At 39.3% G+C, this 17,367-nt stretch overlaps 1 protein-coding gene across 4 annotated transcripts in view; it reads right to left on the bottom strand.

The window, feature by feature from the left end:
- Positions 1-17,367, bottom strand: part of Vav3 (vav guanine nucleotide exchange factor 3) — a 367,327-nt gene that overhangs the window by 196,524 nt on the left and 153,436 nt on the right. For all 4 annotated transcript variants that reach the window (XM_047545972.1, XM_047545990.1, XM_047545982.1 and 1 more), the window contains exons 3-5: positions 7,466-7,524; positions 5,278-5,343; positions 768-876 (exon numbers count right to left, since the gene is read on the bottom strand). In XM_047545972.1, coding sequence (XP_047401928.1) covers positions 768-876; positions 5,278-5,343; positions 7,466-7,524 — 234 coding nt within the window. The remainder of the gene's footprint in view (positions 1-767; positions 877-5,277; positions 5,344-7,465; positions 7,525-17,367) is intronic.

The following is a 17,367-nucleotide window of genomic DNA, read 5'->3' as shown; positions in this document are numbered from 1 at the left end:
CACATTCTTAAATTTCCTACACACAGGCCAAGTGACTTGGTTCCACCCCATAGAAGCTACTGCTCCCCAGTGAGGCACTGGGCAGTCCACCAGCCCCATATGAAAGGCCACAGCAAAAAGAGAATGTTAATAAAAGCCTAATTAACTGTCTTGTTACAATTTCAAACTATTGATGAGAAGCTTACTCAAAGAAATTCTTCCTTGAATGTTCTAGATAGAGTCAGGGCAGATAAAGCTTTGTATGACAGTATCTGAAACTAAATTTATGAAGTAGTATAAAAAAGCGAGGCCATTTATAATAAAAATGAAAGGGGGAAACTACAACACCACTTAAGAAATGGGAAGAAATATCCTTTAACATATATTTTATCTTACATTAAATGTACGGGAAAAAATTTACTTGCCTTGAAAAAAGAAGGTTTACTTTCTTAACTGTATAATTTCATGATTCACTGAAATTACATTCTATTGCCACTGTGCCATTATGAAGCTGGCTGGCATGTTGTTTATCTCTTAGAATTGGCTTCTTTACTGGTAAAATGGAAGAATTAGACTAGAGATCCCCTACAGTTATTTTGAGCAGTAAAATGTCATGCCCATGTTTCCAAGTACAAGAAAAAGTCACAGTTACATAGATATGTTACACAGTTACACAATTGTATACTTACAAGGGAGGTAAAACAAAGAATATTCCAGCAGAGGTTACATAATAATTACATTAATTGAAACACTCAGAGTAATTTAAGAAACAAATGAAAAGGTCCTACAGGTTGATGGGCTTCCTCTGCTTTCATTAAGTCCTCATAGACTTCTCCACCTTCATCTTCCCCATAAACACAGTCATAGAGATCTTCTTCATCTTCTACTCGGGTTTCACTAAAACAAAGGACACCATGTAAAGGTCATTTTCCATTATGCAGTAAGTGTAATAGCCAGAAATAGCCTACTGGAGTTTAGCAGAAAATAGATTAAAAGTTTTCTCCTGGTTTTAGTAGAAAATGCAGAGAAAAAGAAAAATGGAAAGTGGAAAGAGTCAAAAGGCTTACATTAGAGCTCAGTCCCTGCTAACAAGAAAGATGACAACAGAACCTGACAGTGAGGGCAGCAACTGACATTTACTGGTTAGTTACCCTATGTTAGCTCACAGGTGATGGTTCCGCAGATCTTGTCTCACCCTATTCATTGCGCATTCACTATCTTATTAGATATGCCTTATTATTTGACTCATTAAAGAGAAAGTTGAGAGACCAAAAAGTTATTTGAATCGCCAGAGATAACATAGCTAATCCATAGCAGAGCCATGATTTAAAAGCGAGTCTGGCTCACACTCGGTTTTAACCACTCCGTCACATGGTGCCCCCACTTCTCAGTGTTTGAAGACCTGTTTCATCACCCATGCTAAAGGGTATAAAACGGAGAAGGCTGGAGAGTTAGGAATATCTGTTTAAAATGCTCTGTTAACAGCATTCATTACTACAAGGTTATTACCAATATCTAAACCAGTGATTTTCCAATCAGCCCACTCAGAGGATACATACAGATCCCCCTTTGCCCAGATTTTGCTTTTATCTATTCATATTTTTAAGTGGGGGAGGGCAAGATACTTAAAACCATCTGTTGAAAAACCATTTAAAATATGCTGGTCTCCTGGCAGTTAAAAATAATCCCCATCTTTCAAGCTTCCATGCGCACTTACACAGTGATTGACAGGTCCACCCTCCCCAAACCCCTCAGATGAGACTGAACCCACTCAATCAAGGTGCTCCAGTCACTGCATGTTCCTTTACTACACAGAAGTATTTCCTTCCAGTTCAAGACTTCTATGAATGCCTCTTCCAGCTAATTATCTCAAAGAATTGGGATGAACCAACATAGAGATGTTGGGAAGAAGCATTAATGAGAAAGAAATTCAACTTCTTTAATACCACCAGCCCTGAGCACCTCTCCTGGGTTTGTGCAGATAAAATGTTATAAATTGATGTAACAAAAATAAAAACACTATAACTATAAATGTCAGTCTACAACTTGGAACATTTTTCAATGGCGGTACAACCACAGAGTTGCTTATGTTTGTCATGAAGGATTATTTGAGGATATTTGACAGGAACGAAATGTCAAACACTCAGAGAAAAGGAAGGTATATTAAGTGAGAGAGATTGGAGGCAACAGAAGTTTCAGAGAATTCTGCTCTGAGAAAAATTCATTCCAGAGTCACTTGTCCACCCACCTACCCACCCATCCATCCATCCAACAGACATTTACTAAGAACTGACTGAGTTTCAGTGCTCAGAATGCACAGATCAAGAACTCTCCCATTGCCTAATGTGGAGAATGGCACATAAATACACAATCCTGTATGCGCAATAATAGAGACAAGTATAAAATATAGGAGCACAGAAAAGAGTAAAAATAACTCTCACTAAAGAAGTCAGAGGAAGGCTTCACAGAAGATATGACATCTGAGCTACATCTTGAATATATTTATCAGTTTACTCAATAGATATTTTCTGTGAAAATATTATGTTCCAGGAGGTAAGGTTGCAGGCCAAGCAGAGAAGTTTAGCTCTCATGGAACTTAAAACCCAGTGGGGATGATACACACCCACACTGAATGAGAAAAGGGGAAGAGCATTCCAGAAAAAAGACACAATTGCAAAATAAGAGTAAAAAACCTGATCATGCCTGGATTAGCACCCCATTCACTGCGTAACAGTTAGCAGAGCAGATCACTGGAGGGACAGGAGAGCCAGGCACTCTGTGAATTCAACCTCATGCTGCACATCTGGGAACCAACAGGGAGTTATTTAGATGAGGGTCTGCTGGAGGGACAAGAAGAAAGGCAGGGAGATCAGTAAGGCAAGATGTGAGCCTACTGTGAGTGAGAGACAAAGAACCTTAACTAAGGTAGGGCAGGTGAGGAGAGGAATACAGAGACAGGAGATGGCAAACCAGGCTAAGTGACCAGTGATAATTTCAGAGGGGAAAGAGTGAAGGATGCCCCTCAGCTTCTGCTTTGGAAATCTGAGGAAATGGCAGGTCATATTGACAGTTCCATTATTTCCACACCAGCGGCTCTCCTGGCAGGTAATCTGGCCAGGGAAGAGTGGGGGCAGTTAAGTTGGTTTGAGCACTTTATGTAACACATCAAAGGACAGGAAGGGCTGGTGAGATCACAAGGGAGCTAAGATAAGAAACAATGAAAGAACGGGTTCTGCATGGGAAGTTCTGTTCAGAAGGAAAATGAACTGTGAAATTCGTTCTCTGACTCTCAGTCCCAGTGCTCGGGCTCTGACTCCCACCACCACCCCGAACACACTCAATCTTGTCTGAAAACAGCAGTGAGCAGAATAAGATGGGGGGAGGCTACAAAATTAATAGGTATAAGGGACCTCTGGTAGAGTTTTTCAAAGAATAACATCATTACAGTGCTAGAAATAAAGTATTCTTCCAAATGCTTTAAAGAATCTGATTCTAAGACAATCTTATTACAGTGCCTTAATGAAGACAGCATCTATCTCACTTCACGTAAGAAAGAGTTCTTGAAGGTTTTAAGGAGAGATAAGAAACTATGTTAACAGTTCAATATATGACTTCAAGGTCAGAATGTCACCTACTCTAGAAAGAGCTGCTGGCCACAATCCCTCTGGCTCCAGGCAGCTCTTGCCCCTTCTGCTTGTCTACTAAAAGTTTTAGAGAGCCAGGTCAGGAAGCAACCAGGAGCCAGTGCAATGAATAAGAGCCTCAAAGTCAGAAGAAGAACTGCCTAGTTTAAAACCGAGGGTTACTATTTACTAGTGCTATTACCTCCAGTAAGTTACTTTTACTTAGCTTTTTTTTTTTTTTTTTTTTTTCCATGCTGGAGATTGAACCCAGGGCCTTGTGCTTACAAGGCAAGCACTCTGCCAACTGAGTTAAAGCCCCAGCCCCATTACTTAGCTTTTCAAATTTTGGCTTTCTCATTGGAAAATTATAGTAACAGTAGAAACCTAATAATATGTTGGTACTGAAGGAAACTGATCATGCATATAACCTGGCAAGCACACACAAGGGCACTCAGCTAACTATTATTACTAACAGACTAGATAGCCCAGGCCTGAAGCACAATGCCTGGTAAATAATAGATGCTTTGGATCTATTCATTTATTTATTGAGGACCTGCTAAAAACCAGACACTGCTTGAAGTTCTAAGAAAATAGCCACACCATAAAGTTCCTGATCTCACAGAGTTGACCTTCTAATGAGGTCACAGACAGTAAATGAAGCAAGCCAAGATTGTCTAGGGTAGTTGCAAGTGCTGTGGAAGTGCAGAGCAAGGTGAGGGGGTAGTGGCGATTTTATACCAGGTAGTCAGAGAAGGTCTCTCTGTAGGGGAATATCTGAGCAAAGACTTGAATGATGAGGGACCTGTGATATGGGCAGATGAAATGGCAAGTGTAACGGCTCTAAGATAGAACAAGCTTGGTGTGTTGGATACATGAATGGATGAATTTCCAAAGGTCTATGAATCTCTCTTGGAGCATAATCTGTTTCTTTTTTTTTTTTTAATTTTTTTAATTTTTTTTAGTTATCAATGAACCTTTATTTTTTATTTATTTATATGTGATGCTGAGAATCGAACCCAGTGCCTCATGCATGCTAGGCAAGCGCTCTACCACTGAGCCACAACTCCAGCCCCATAATCTGTTTCTTAAAATTCTTTGCAAGTAGGCCTGGTGTATATCATCAGTTCTTTGTAGAGTAAGGATCATGTTGGATATTAATTGGTAATCTGCACAAGTCACTCAAACAGGAGAAGATAATCAGCTGCATGTCCTTCTTCCCCTCTGACTACTGAATAACAAAGCCTGAGAAGAGCCTCTGTGCAGAACCAATGCCACCTGCCGAACTGTCCCTGAACAACACCAGCCCACACTTGGGCTGTTCCTTCTTGCACTCACAAAGCACATGCTATCTGTCTTACAACTCCAGTCATTGATTCTATTTCTTTTTAATCATTGCCAACTGTCTAATTTCAGTTTTATCTACAACTCTATCATGGCTTTGAGAAACTTCCAAAAATTTTATTTCATTGCAATATGTTTCTTTGCTTTTCACAAGTATATAGGAACTAAAAACCAGTTGAAGTATGTTTCTTATGAAGGTTTTCACCACCAGTTTAAGGTACTTTCTTACATGGCTTCATCATTGTCACTTTTGCTTATTTAATGTCCACAGTTAAGACCTATGCTAGACACAAAAATGGCAATGGCTTTATTTTGCTGAAAATGTTCAACATACTCTATTAAGTCAGGAAGGCCTTTGTAGATGTCTTCATCATCAACGCTTTCTTCTGTTGGGAAGGGCCTAGGATGGGGGAAAAACACAGGTGAATGAGCAACCCCAAGCTGAGCATTTATGTCTCACTGAATATTTAAGTGTATCTGTTGCAAAATGGTCAGATTCGTCACCACATCTACCAAGGTCTAGAGCTTCCCCCAAAGTGCCTGCTGAGACCTGTAACTGGGGTGCCCCAGGATGGCTGCAACTTCCGCTACCCCAAATCATCTGCAACCATTACTGCTGGCCACCATGAACACACGGACAATTGGGGATCTACTGATATACTGATCTGATCTCCCACCTGTCACATCCCTACAGGGCACCCCAAGGCATCCACCACAGAGCCCTCACTCATAGGTCAAGCATGTAACCTCCCTTTAGCAACCTCTTTTTATCAGCTATAAGATCTGACCTGACAAGTAAATTTGTGACACCATCCTTCCAATGATCCAGTCCATCAGGATAGGTGAAAAACACCACAAAACAAAAGCATCATTCCCTTCACCTCTGATTCCTGACCCTGACATGTTTTTCTACTCTGATTTTAAGGTATTTAAGTTATTTCTTTTTAAATTTTCATTTCTTTGGACAAATAAGTCAATCAGACATCAAAGGAATAGGGTGTATGTCCCCACTCAGTAAAATCATACGTTATCTCCTCTTCCTAACATTTAGCTTCCCTGTTTGCTTCATCATACTATGTACTTTTCATAATAAAAATATAATGCCCTAAATTTATGCCTAAGAAAGCCACAGTAGTTATACTCCATGGCTCAAAGTTTGGTTTATTTTTTCTTAATAGTGGCAGGCACATTATATGTTCCATAAAAGCAAGAGAAGCCATCAAAATAATAAATGTTTTAAATAATTATTAGTTACTTGGAAAAGCAGATATTCACATCAGATTATGGACTAATACTTAAGATATTTAAGGAAACTTTTTCAAACAAATCAATATGCAAGAAACACCAAAGTTTCAAAATCATTTTTTATAAGTTTAGGTATATTTAATTATGATTTTAGGTCAATATAAGTCCATTATAGAAAATACAGATCAAAAAATCAAAGAAAAATATTTTTGACATATACCCTTCCAGAATCAAAAAAACATAAATAAATAAAAATGGGGTATTTTTAAAAATCTACTTTCATATAACGACATAAAATGTTTATCGGTATGGGAAGATAATCATGTGGAAGAGCAAATTAGGAGGAACTGAAGAACTGTCCAGACTACAGATCACTTCTGTGCAAAATCATGGCTCATTTCTGACAAAGAGCCCATGGGGTGCCCTCCCTGAGGTCACTGTGCTTGATATCTCGGGACTGGGCTGCCTGGCCAGGGATAATCCTCCTATACAATGTGCTTGAATCCTCTCTCCTTAGAATATGAATATGAACTGGACATCAAAAAAAGGAAGCAATAGGGGCAGAGACGCAGGCTCAGAATTCCATGATGACTACAGATTGGAATAAGGAGCCCTGAGGAAATAAGGTGAAGAACAAAAGCCATTCCACCTCCATGCCTGGCTGTGTTGCTGCTGACACTGTTTTTCTTCATTCCCTAATGTTACTTATAATAGGTCTTCACTGACTGATGTAACTGAAGCATGTAGTATTAGAAACGGAAAAATTCTCAAACAACACACATCTGCATTTCCATGCTTACCAACTGCATGATACTCCACTCCAAGGAGATGGCATAATGTATTTAACTAACTTACCTCTAAGTTTTTAATGTATTACCAAACCTTCAACACACATCCATGTATGCAGATTTTTGTATACTTGTCTGATTACTCCTTAAACTCCTAAAAGTTGTGAGTTATTGTTACGGTCTACTCTACAGGGGGAAAAATGTATTACCGTATCTTAAATATATTTATTGACTTAAGCATTGCGTTTGTCCACGTATAGAAATGTTGAAGGAAGTTTAAAAAAAAAGAACCATACCAGAGCCAGTCACCAGTGAACTGAGAACAATGTTTAGTCAGTGTGTCTTATTCAACTCTACAAATAAGTTCTTCCTTTCTCAAAAAATTTCAAACATGCATTTGATCCCTATAAAGGTGCTCTGCAAACTTTTCATCATAATCATTACATTGAACAGAACTTGACATGAATCACAAAGACACTACCAACATACCTGATTCCTGTGGCCAAAGCTGTGGGTGTGCGAGAAAGTCGCGATAATGTCTCAATAACCTGAGAAAAGAGTTAGAAAATGTTAACTGAACCTGTATTCTGAAGAGTTAAGATTCCCCCCCCCCCAAACAGTAGTCTTCCAATCTTGTACAATGGTAAAAGAAATGTAAAATAGCAGATGCCAAAGAGTACTGAATTGGGAGAGTCGTAATCAGGAAGTATAAGCACCTGGATGATATGCACACAGCACGATTTTGAATTCCACCTTTATGTGTAAACCTAAAGCATCAATCAAAATAAATAAACGAGTGAAAGTAAGATCAGTAGAGTAGAAGGAGGAGAACTGGGGTAGGGAGGAGGGAAGCGAAAGGCAGGGAGAATGGGAATTGTAATGGAGTAAATCAAATTCCATGCCCATATGATTTTGTCAAAATGAGCCCAACTACTATGTTTAACTATAATGCTCTAATTTAAAAAAATAAAATGAAACCTGGATTATACTTTGTTTCTTTCTTTGACTTTACAAGTTAAAGCAGATTCCTAACCCATCTGAGTTGCCATTTCCTTGACAGTAGAACAAAGAAATAGACTGGGTGACTCCAAATATCTGATAGCTCTGCTTCTAATGACCCCAAAAGATCACATAAAGTTGTGTTTTCCAACATAGTACCCACTAGTCACATGAGGTTAGTGAATTAAGTTGATTAAAATTTTTAAAAATTCATTTCCTTAGCTTTATTAGTCGTATTTTAAGTGCTTAGCAGCCACAGAGGCTACTGTCTGGACTCACATTTTCCATCATCACAGAATGTCCTATTGGTCAACACTGCTGTACAGAAAAGTGGTTCAGAGTGTGGCCACCTGAGTCAGACCCATGAGTTCAAACCTTTGGGTGTCCACTTATTAGCAGATACCTTTGGGTAAACCATCAACTTCTCTGGGCTTTTGTATCTTCATCTCTCTAACACCTCTAATAACAATAATCATTAGACTCTGTGAGGATTAAATAACATACGTAGAATATTTAAATAGTAGCAATTCTTTATAATCACCAACTTTAAGAAAATTGCCTTATTCTAATTCTGAGTGTTTTCAGGAAAAAGAAATTGTTCTAAATTACCCCTGATTATCTATTTCAAAGATTCCCTATGAAGATCTTCAGTATCTAAACCTAAGTGTGCCCTGCTACAGTTTTAGCATTAGTGTCCAGTAATTTTACCCTCCTTTCAATCTTTTATAACTAAGATCATCTTATTCAAAGACTTAGGAAGCCAATGACCTAAAATGTATTTCTCTTACAGTCTTTTTCTGATAAATAAAATTTATCCTAACTCTCAAAATTAAAACAAAACTTAAAATAATTATACCGTATAGGCCATTCAGAATGGGGGGGGGGGTGTAAAAGAAAAAAAGGAAAACTCCTGTTTGAATTGAAGTAATCTCTCACTGCAATGACAAAAAAATATGTCTCCAGTCCTCTGCAGAAACCTTTTAAGGGTACTGGCCACACAGGAGCTCACCTCCAACCTGCTTCAGGAAGCAGTATGTTGTAGTGCTTAGAAATGCAGGCTCTCGAGTAGGAACACCTGGAGCCCTTGGCTGACCAGTTTTCACCTAAGCTCACCTTTACTCTGTAAAATTTAGAGAATAATTGTTTCATGCCTCATGGAGTGACTGAAAGAATCAAATGTGGTAATGCCCAACAAATGCTTTACTCAATAAATGTGAACTTTTATTATGACATAAAATAAATTATACAGAAATAAAATTTAGTTACATGGTGACAATAGATAATAACAATGTATTCTAAAAAAAATTGGGAAGAGATTTTAAGTATTCATATCGCCAAAAAAAATGAAATCTCTGTGAGGTGATATAGCCCTAATTCAGTCAATCCATTATGTATACACATTTCAAAACAACATGTGGTACATGACAAATACATAACATTTTTGTCAATATAAAATACATTTTTTAAAAAATCTTTAAGTTCATCAATAAAGGAGAGAATGGAGCATAACTCTTTAGGATGATTCTTATGGGTTAAATGGAGCAAGAGACATGTAACAAGATGAACTGGGTTACAGAGTAACCCTAGCCTCCTGCAATGATCCCAAGGTAGGGGGGAGGGGCAGAGAAAAGACAAAGGGGAAAAAGAAAATTTAATTGAAAGGCTGCAATTTATTCCTGGTTAACTGTGCATCAAAGGCAAGATAATCACTTGGCTAAAACCCGATATTGATTGGTTCCCAATAATGTAAAGAAAAACCTTCTTCAGCAAGTCTGTAAACTCAGCAGCTCACAACTGAATAAACGCTAATAATTTTATCAGAGTAAATTGATACAAAATAATCATTTGCTAAAGTTCCAAAATTATGCAATTACTGAGTGAAAAGTGTAGTTTTTGGAAAGTTCTGGAATGATTTGTGGAATAGTATTTAGACCCCTGAATTAACTATATTACTGAATTTCATCATGTGCTTTTAGCCTGATGTAGCAATTCCATAAAGCTGTGAGGTAAAATCTGCCTCTGATTTCATTTTACACTGTGGTACAACACTGTCACTATTTAATAATAACAACAACAAAATCCCAGGAACAGCAGTACTGTTGCTATGAATTTTATTATTGCTATTTCATTATGTATTTTAATAGCAATGTATTTTATATATAATGTAACATATTCCTTTGTCTTCTATACTAATGGTATATTTACAAAATAAGAATGCATTTCCTGCCCTTCTTCCACCAACCAGATCAAATACAACCTTTCCTGTCACACATCTCTCCCAGGAAAAAGATCACTTGAATTTTATATAAATGTCCACCAGAGGGAGCCAAATGACAGTCTATTAGTTTAGCCCCTGCCTTGAATGTGTTCTAAGCAAAAACATTTCTGAAAATTAACAAGCTAAAACCAATTTCCATTATTTATTTAACAAGGACTATTAGTTACTATTCAGTAATAGAAAACTAACAAAGACACATTTGGTGGTATGGGCTGGAAGGATGGTATGCAGTGCATTTTCCAGTGAGTCTGGAAAACTATCAGTTTTATGGCTATCCTTTCGCACATCAAGTCCATCCATTAACTCTAAGTTTAGCCAAAGCAAACGAGGACTGTTTAGCTACTACAGTGTTTTTAGAACAATGTGTATTCTATAAAGGCAGAGTGCATCTGGATTTGGAATAGACACATATACAAATTAATGACAGATTCTTAAATTTTGCATGAAGACTGATTGCCATTTCAAATATCCATTCGAGAATGTTTATAAAAGAAAACATCCCCAAGTAGACTAAAAAGATCATTTTTCCTACAATGTATTAATTTCTAAATTATTACCTCGAAATAATAGAAAAATTAAAACTTCCTTTCCCAGAAAGGAAGGTAAGTTAGTAAGAATGTTTGCAAATTAAAAGACTAACAATCAATTATACTAAATCCACACCATGGATTTTCTTTCTTTACCTATGTCCAATCCTTGGTGGGTGAGAAGAGTGGCATTTGTAAAGAAATGAAGATCATTCTAGGTATAACATAAATAGGAATTATAATGTGAGAAAGGCGGAGGAGGTGAGGAAGGCTTCTCACACTGGCTTTACAAGTGTGTGTTGTGTAGGGAAAGGTGAAATTCTAGAAGCAGTAAAGGGTCATTGAGAAAGATTAGCACAAGAGATAATGGGTCTCACTTGCATTTTTGAAAGGTCACTCAGCAGTGAAGGACAGACTGGGAAAGGAGGATAGAGGCAGAAGTAGGAAAGGAGTCACCTAGGAGGCTTCCTCGATGGCCCTCATGAGAGACAAGAAGGTTGAACACGATGACAATAGTCGAGATAGATCAGAGGAGATGCGAGAAGTCCTCAGGAAGGGTGGACAGACCAGAGGAGGAGATGCAAGAAGTACTCAGAAGGGTGGACAGACCAGAGGTGGAGATGCGAGAAGTACTCAGGAAGGGCAGCTGGAGCCCTGTGAAGGCTGAAGAAAGGAAGCGGACCCATGGCCACCTTAGCAAACTGTTGAAGCCCTGGGGGTGCTAACCCCAAGGGGGTTCCCAGCCTCTCTGCCTCCCTGAGCCATGCTGACAGGTACATCCTGAGCTCAGCAAGACCATCTGCTCCTCCAAGGAGCCTTCTCTGTCCCTCTTCCAGCACCAGCCTGGGTCTTCAGTGTCTCCATAGGACCCTGGATATCATCACCTTATTTAAAGTAAAAGTTGACTTTTTAAAATATTTGAACTCATGTTTGTCCAATTGCAATAATGTATTAGTATATAAAAGTTGCCCTCCTCTCACTGGAAAGAAATTACACCTAAGAATCATATGACTCGTGGACAATTTTTGTCTTTTTCTTTTCTCTTTTATTATTCTTGTAAGTAATGGGTTCTTATTGTACATATTTTTCTACCACAGGCTTTTGTTACTAAAAATAAATCATGGTCATGTCAGTATGTACAGATCCACTTTATTCATTTTAATGCTGTGGAACACTCCAATGTAAGTAAATAGCTTAATGATTTTGCCAGTCCCCTGCCAATGAGCTTCTTCAACATGTTGCTACAAAACCTGCAATTACCCTCTTTGCCAAATATCTTTTCTGCCGTGTACAGGCATTGCTATAGAAAAGATTCTTAATAGGAAGACTAGGACAAAAGGCATGAGTAGGGCTCTCCATGGTGTTTTCATGAACTTAGATATGCCTGAAGAGTGCATAAGAACATGACAAGGCATTGCAGTAATCCCTTTATTTGTCTGTCATTCCAACAGTGGAAAATACCTGTAGTTTGGAAGAACCAAACCACTTCTCCCTGCTGCGGGATGCTCCCATCACCAAGTTTACAGCCAGGCTCCAAACAACCACTTAACACAAAAAAATGTTGCTTTAAAAAAAAAAAAAAATGAACGAATGAACACTTGTCTTGCAAAAGAGTTCTGAGAATTAGGGACAATACACTGAGAGACTACCCATTTTTATCTATTCTCTTTATGAGATTTCTGATGAATTCCCACTCTGCCTATCTAGCACATTAGCGCTCAACAGCTAAGGTGCTAGATAACATAAACCATTCATGCAGCCACAGTAGGTAATGGCTATGTGTAGGGGCCTGAATGAAGAAAACCACACTCAGAGACATCAGAAGGATCTATGGAGATCAACATACATACAGATCTGTCAAAAGGTTTCTAACTCATATGGATGTGTCTCCGTGAGCTTTCCATGCTGAAGCTTGACTGCTGAACCCACTCCCTGACTCAAAGGGAAGGCTGAACAGGAGCTGGCTCCCCAGGCGTTCCCGAGGAAGCCATCTCTGAGGGGAGGTGAGCTCTGAAAGGGCAGTCGGATGGTTGCAAGCTAGAGCCCCAAGTGCAAAGCAAGTCTCTTGGTCCCTGAAGGGGTCCACAGTGTCACAGTATCACAGCAGGAAGTGCCATCTGACAGCTGAGGCTTATAGCCGTGTGTAGCACCATGGGTTTCTGCAGGCTCAGAGCAAATGCCCTGGGGGAGTGGAAAAATACCCAAGGCCCAGAAGAGGTAGCTGGGAGTATGGGCTGAGCATGCTGGGCTTAGAAGTTCTAAGAGAAGCAGAGGCCTGCAGATCAGCTGCAACCCAGAGGCAGCCCAGAGACCTAGTGTTACCCAGGAACCCCAGACACCAGATTCTCTGACAAATGGGGCCTAATTCTAAATGCGACCAGATGGTGAGTTTCAGATTAACAATATATTTCACCTTACGTCTCCCAGGAAATGAAAAGAACTCATTATCTTAATTTTCTTTGCAATTCTAATTTCACACAGTAAATTATCCCCATTAGGATACACTGCAGCTTAGTGTCACTTTCAGCCACACATCTCAAGGACTTCCTAAAGCTGCTGGCTATTGCTTTGAACCACAGGATGCTGTTGGAAAATATCCCCAGCACCTCGTCTGTGAGCAAAGCACATCAGTACAGCCAGATATAAAGAACAAAGCTTCATTTCTGTATCAAGATTATAAACCATAGGAAATGAATTTCCATTGTTCACAAGAGTAGGGTATCTATATAAATGGATCTAAACTACAGTTTGTGCTGAACTTGATGATCATAAATATAAGAATTATTCCATAAATTTTTTTTTTTTTACTCTTAAAAATTGAAGCTATAGAGAACACAAACCCCCTTTTATAGGAAAGGCATCTGCTGGACTCGCTAGGTGTACAGATGCAGAGGTTAGGTTTTCCTGGGTTCAAATCCCAGTTAAGCCTCTTAAAAGCTGGATAAAGCCTGAAATTCATTATGTATTAGTCCCCTCACCTGTGAAATTAAGTGACAATATTACCTATCACATGAGTTTACTGTTAAGGTTAACGAGGTAATCTATGCCTATAACCCATAAAAGAACAGCTTGTACTTCTATCATTTCCTAAGTAATTAACAGTCATTCTTGTTGTCATCAGCATCATAAGTAAAACTTGGTCTTTACAAAGTGCTTCAAATAAGAAAATGGGAAGCTTACCTCACAGAGACTTGAAAGAGCTCTAAGAGTTGAAAAGAACATAGGGATGGGCTCAGGGAAACTTTGGCATCCATTCTCTCACCCTCTCCATCACCCCCATATCTCACTGCCCCAAATAAACATACAAATCTATTTCACTACAGTATGTTTGTTATTTAATTGCAATTTCAAGATGTTAGTAGGTTTTCTGTCCCTGTGACAAAACATCTGATATAATAAACTTTTGAGGAAGAAAGGTTTATTTTGGCTCATAGTTTTAGAGGTTTCAGTTGCTTAGCCCCACTGCCTATGGGACAGTGGCAACACAGTACATCAAGGCCAGGAGCACATGGCCTATTCATCTCATGGTGTCTGGAAAGTAAAGAGAGGAGGAGGGGCTGGGGTTCTAGCCCCTTTAAGGACACAGCCCCAGTGACCTACCTTCCTCCCACTAGGCCCCACCTCTTAAAGGTTCCACCACCTTCCAACAGTGCCAAAGGCTGGGGACCAAGCCTTTACCACATGAGTCTTTGGAGGGACATTCAAGAGCCAAACTATGGAACAAAGACCTTTAGTAAATCCCCACTTCTACCCACCAAATTTTATTCAGTGATTCTTAATGATTTTAAATTCCAGGGAGCTTAGGAAGCCATCTTCATTCAATATCCCCTTTTGCCTACTAAAAAAAACACAAGTCCTCCAAAACCAACAAGCTCACCTGAAGTCAAAGAGCAGGCAATAGCAAAGTGGTGCCAAAATGCAGGTCTCTTCTCTTTCATCCGGGCTACTGCTCTTTCCACCTCACTAGGCTATCTATTTATCTCCTGCATTTATCAGTAAACATCTATACAACACTCAGTGGCATTAGATACACAAGATCTAGACACTGCAAGCTGAGAGTAGCCAAGATGCCATATTCCCTTCTCTCAAAAAGCCTCCAGTCCATTAGGAAAGCACACAAGGGTAGATGAATGCAAATGAAATCACAGGTAGAGTGACAAGGTGCATGGCAGCCCAGAGGTGAGACCAAGGTCAGCAGGGTCCCTGGAAGGGCAGAGGAAACTAGGGCGGTCCTAAAGTTCCTTAAGAAGAGGTGGCCCCGGGATGCACAGAAGGGCAGCTGGATTTTCCCAGGCACTTCTTTGTCGCAGGATAATAGAGGTTTGGTGGGTAAAAATTAGCCTCACCCCAATTATCAAAGCATGTCCAGGGAGGACATGCATTCTAAGCAGATTCACTTGCACCTTATTCTCTGGGAAGCTTTCTGTAGTTGCCAATTCCTAAATCATACAGTTCTTATTTGGTTAGGAGTGGATTTGCATTCATCTCTTGAGGTGTTTTCACTGTAGTCTGGCAGCCTCTGCTTTCTTGGCCTCAGTATTCTGTCTCTGAAGACCCCAAAGAAGGCATCTTTCACTTTGAAACTACAACTCCCCCTGTTCCCAATGACCCCACAACCCCACTTCCCTCTTTCCCACAGCTAGACACTGGGGAAACTGTCTAGAATCATGCTCCAGATCTAAACCCTATCAATCTATCCTTTTAATCCTCTCTAGTTCCAACCCCTTCCCTCTTCCTGTGCCTCTACCTTGGTCCAGGCCCTATTTTTTGCCTCAAGATTAGAATAGCTGTCAATTTATCTTCAGACCTCCAATTCCACTCCCTTCAAACTCATTGTATATCTGGCTACCAGAAGTAGTACAGAATTTCTAAGCTGTCAGTCTAATCACACCACAGTTACCACCAATTCCACCTTAAAATTCTTAAATGGTAGCCTTCATGCAAAAAGCTCCAATTGCTTAAAAGCACACTCACAATCTGCTTCCAGCCTCACTCTATCTCCTCCGACCACTCTCGCCATGTCCAGCAATCGCCAACCATGCCCACCCCTGTGCCCCAGGCAGGTTCCACCACTGTGCACCTAATTTTACAGTACTATGATTTACAGAGGTAGATACAAAATTAAAACATTCAAACTAAAAACCAAGTAGAAAAAAAAAAAAAAAAAAGCAAACTTGGACCAACAATGCTAATTTTTCTCACACCAAATAAATGATCATGAGAAACTTTTCTTCCACAGTGTTCAGGCATGCTTCTGGTCCAAATACCAAAGCAGATGGAATCTGGAATTCATCAGAGCAGAGGTAGTGTCTGGAAGCACAGTTTCTATTAAGAAATAAGCACTGCCCCTCCTAAATTTAAGCTGGTCTGTTAGAATGTATTGATAAAGTCAGAATGATAAGGAATTCAACGGTTCACAACTATCAAAGAAACACTTAGGTTTCAAAAATCTAATTGTATTTGCAAATCATTCCTTGCCTTTAAGCAGGGAGTAGAAATAGAGGCTACAAAGATTATGCAACACTTTTAACTGGTTCAATGCCAAGAACAGGAATTTAACTGCAGACTGTACGTGAACACAGATTCCACACCTAACCATCTTAAGTGATTCCAGCAGAGCAGCCCATAGGGAGCAGAGTCATCAGAAGCTCACCAGGAAGCCACTGTGACTGATGCACCATTCATATTGGAAGAGCTTGTCTTGTGTTTGTGTCAGGCCATGATCTTATGTGGTCTGAAATGGACTGGGAGAGTACCATGTGACTTATGGGACTTGGAAAACTTAAAGAATGTTCAAAGTTGCATAAAGTCAACACATTTTCCTAACTCAGCTTCCTTTTGAAATCATTCAACTCGCAGGCAAAGATGTCTGCTTCCTGAACACTGCCCCATGGCTACTACCACTTTAAAGCATGAAATGTAGAGAGTGGGAGATGGGGGTGGAGGACTATGCTAGAATGATAGGATATCACAGTACAAAAGCATCTGTCATGATTAGCAGCCTGAAGATGCCCTGTCTTCGGTCCCAGCCTCAGGAGTGCTCACAGAAAATAAAGAGCAAATCCTCTGCATGTGATTCTCATATCTCACTCCACATACCATAAATTACAACTTGGCCTACAGGAGTAGAATAAAATGACAGTCCTTAACATCTCTCTTCTGGCTGGTTTGATAATACCGGTCATTTCATAATCTGCTTTAAAATGCTCATTTTCATATGTATATGAACAATTAAAATGCAGGTAAATTATTATGTTAGAAAAGAGCTAGTCAGTCGAAATACATAAGCCACACACATAACTTTAAAATTCTAAGAAGACTTGTTCGAAAAAAATTAAAGGTGAAATTAATTTTCATATTATTTTATGTAATTCAATAAATCTACAGATCATTCCAGAATATATCAATATAAAAGCCAAAACATTTTATATCATTTTTTCATAGTTATTCTACAAAATCATGCATACAAATTAAGTTACAGTTCATCTCAATTCAGACTAGCTGCAATTTGAGTGCTCATAGCCACATGTGGTTAATGACTGGCCAATGGACAGCACAGGCCTGCACAAAACCCTCCAGAGCAATCA

The sequence above is a fragment of the Sciurus carolinensis genome, chromosome 1 (genome assembly GCF_902686445.1).
Source record: "Sciurus carolinensis chromosome 1, mSciCar1.2, whole genome shotgun sequence".
Taxonomy (NCBI): Eukaryota; Metazoa; Chordata; class Mammalia; order Rodentia; family Sciuridae; genus Sciurus; species Sciurus carolinensis.
This window is presented reverse-complemented; position numbering and strand designations above follow the sequence as displayed.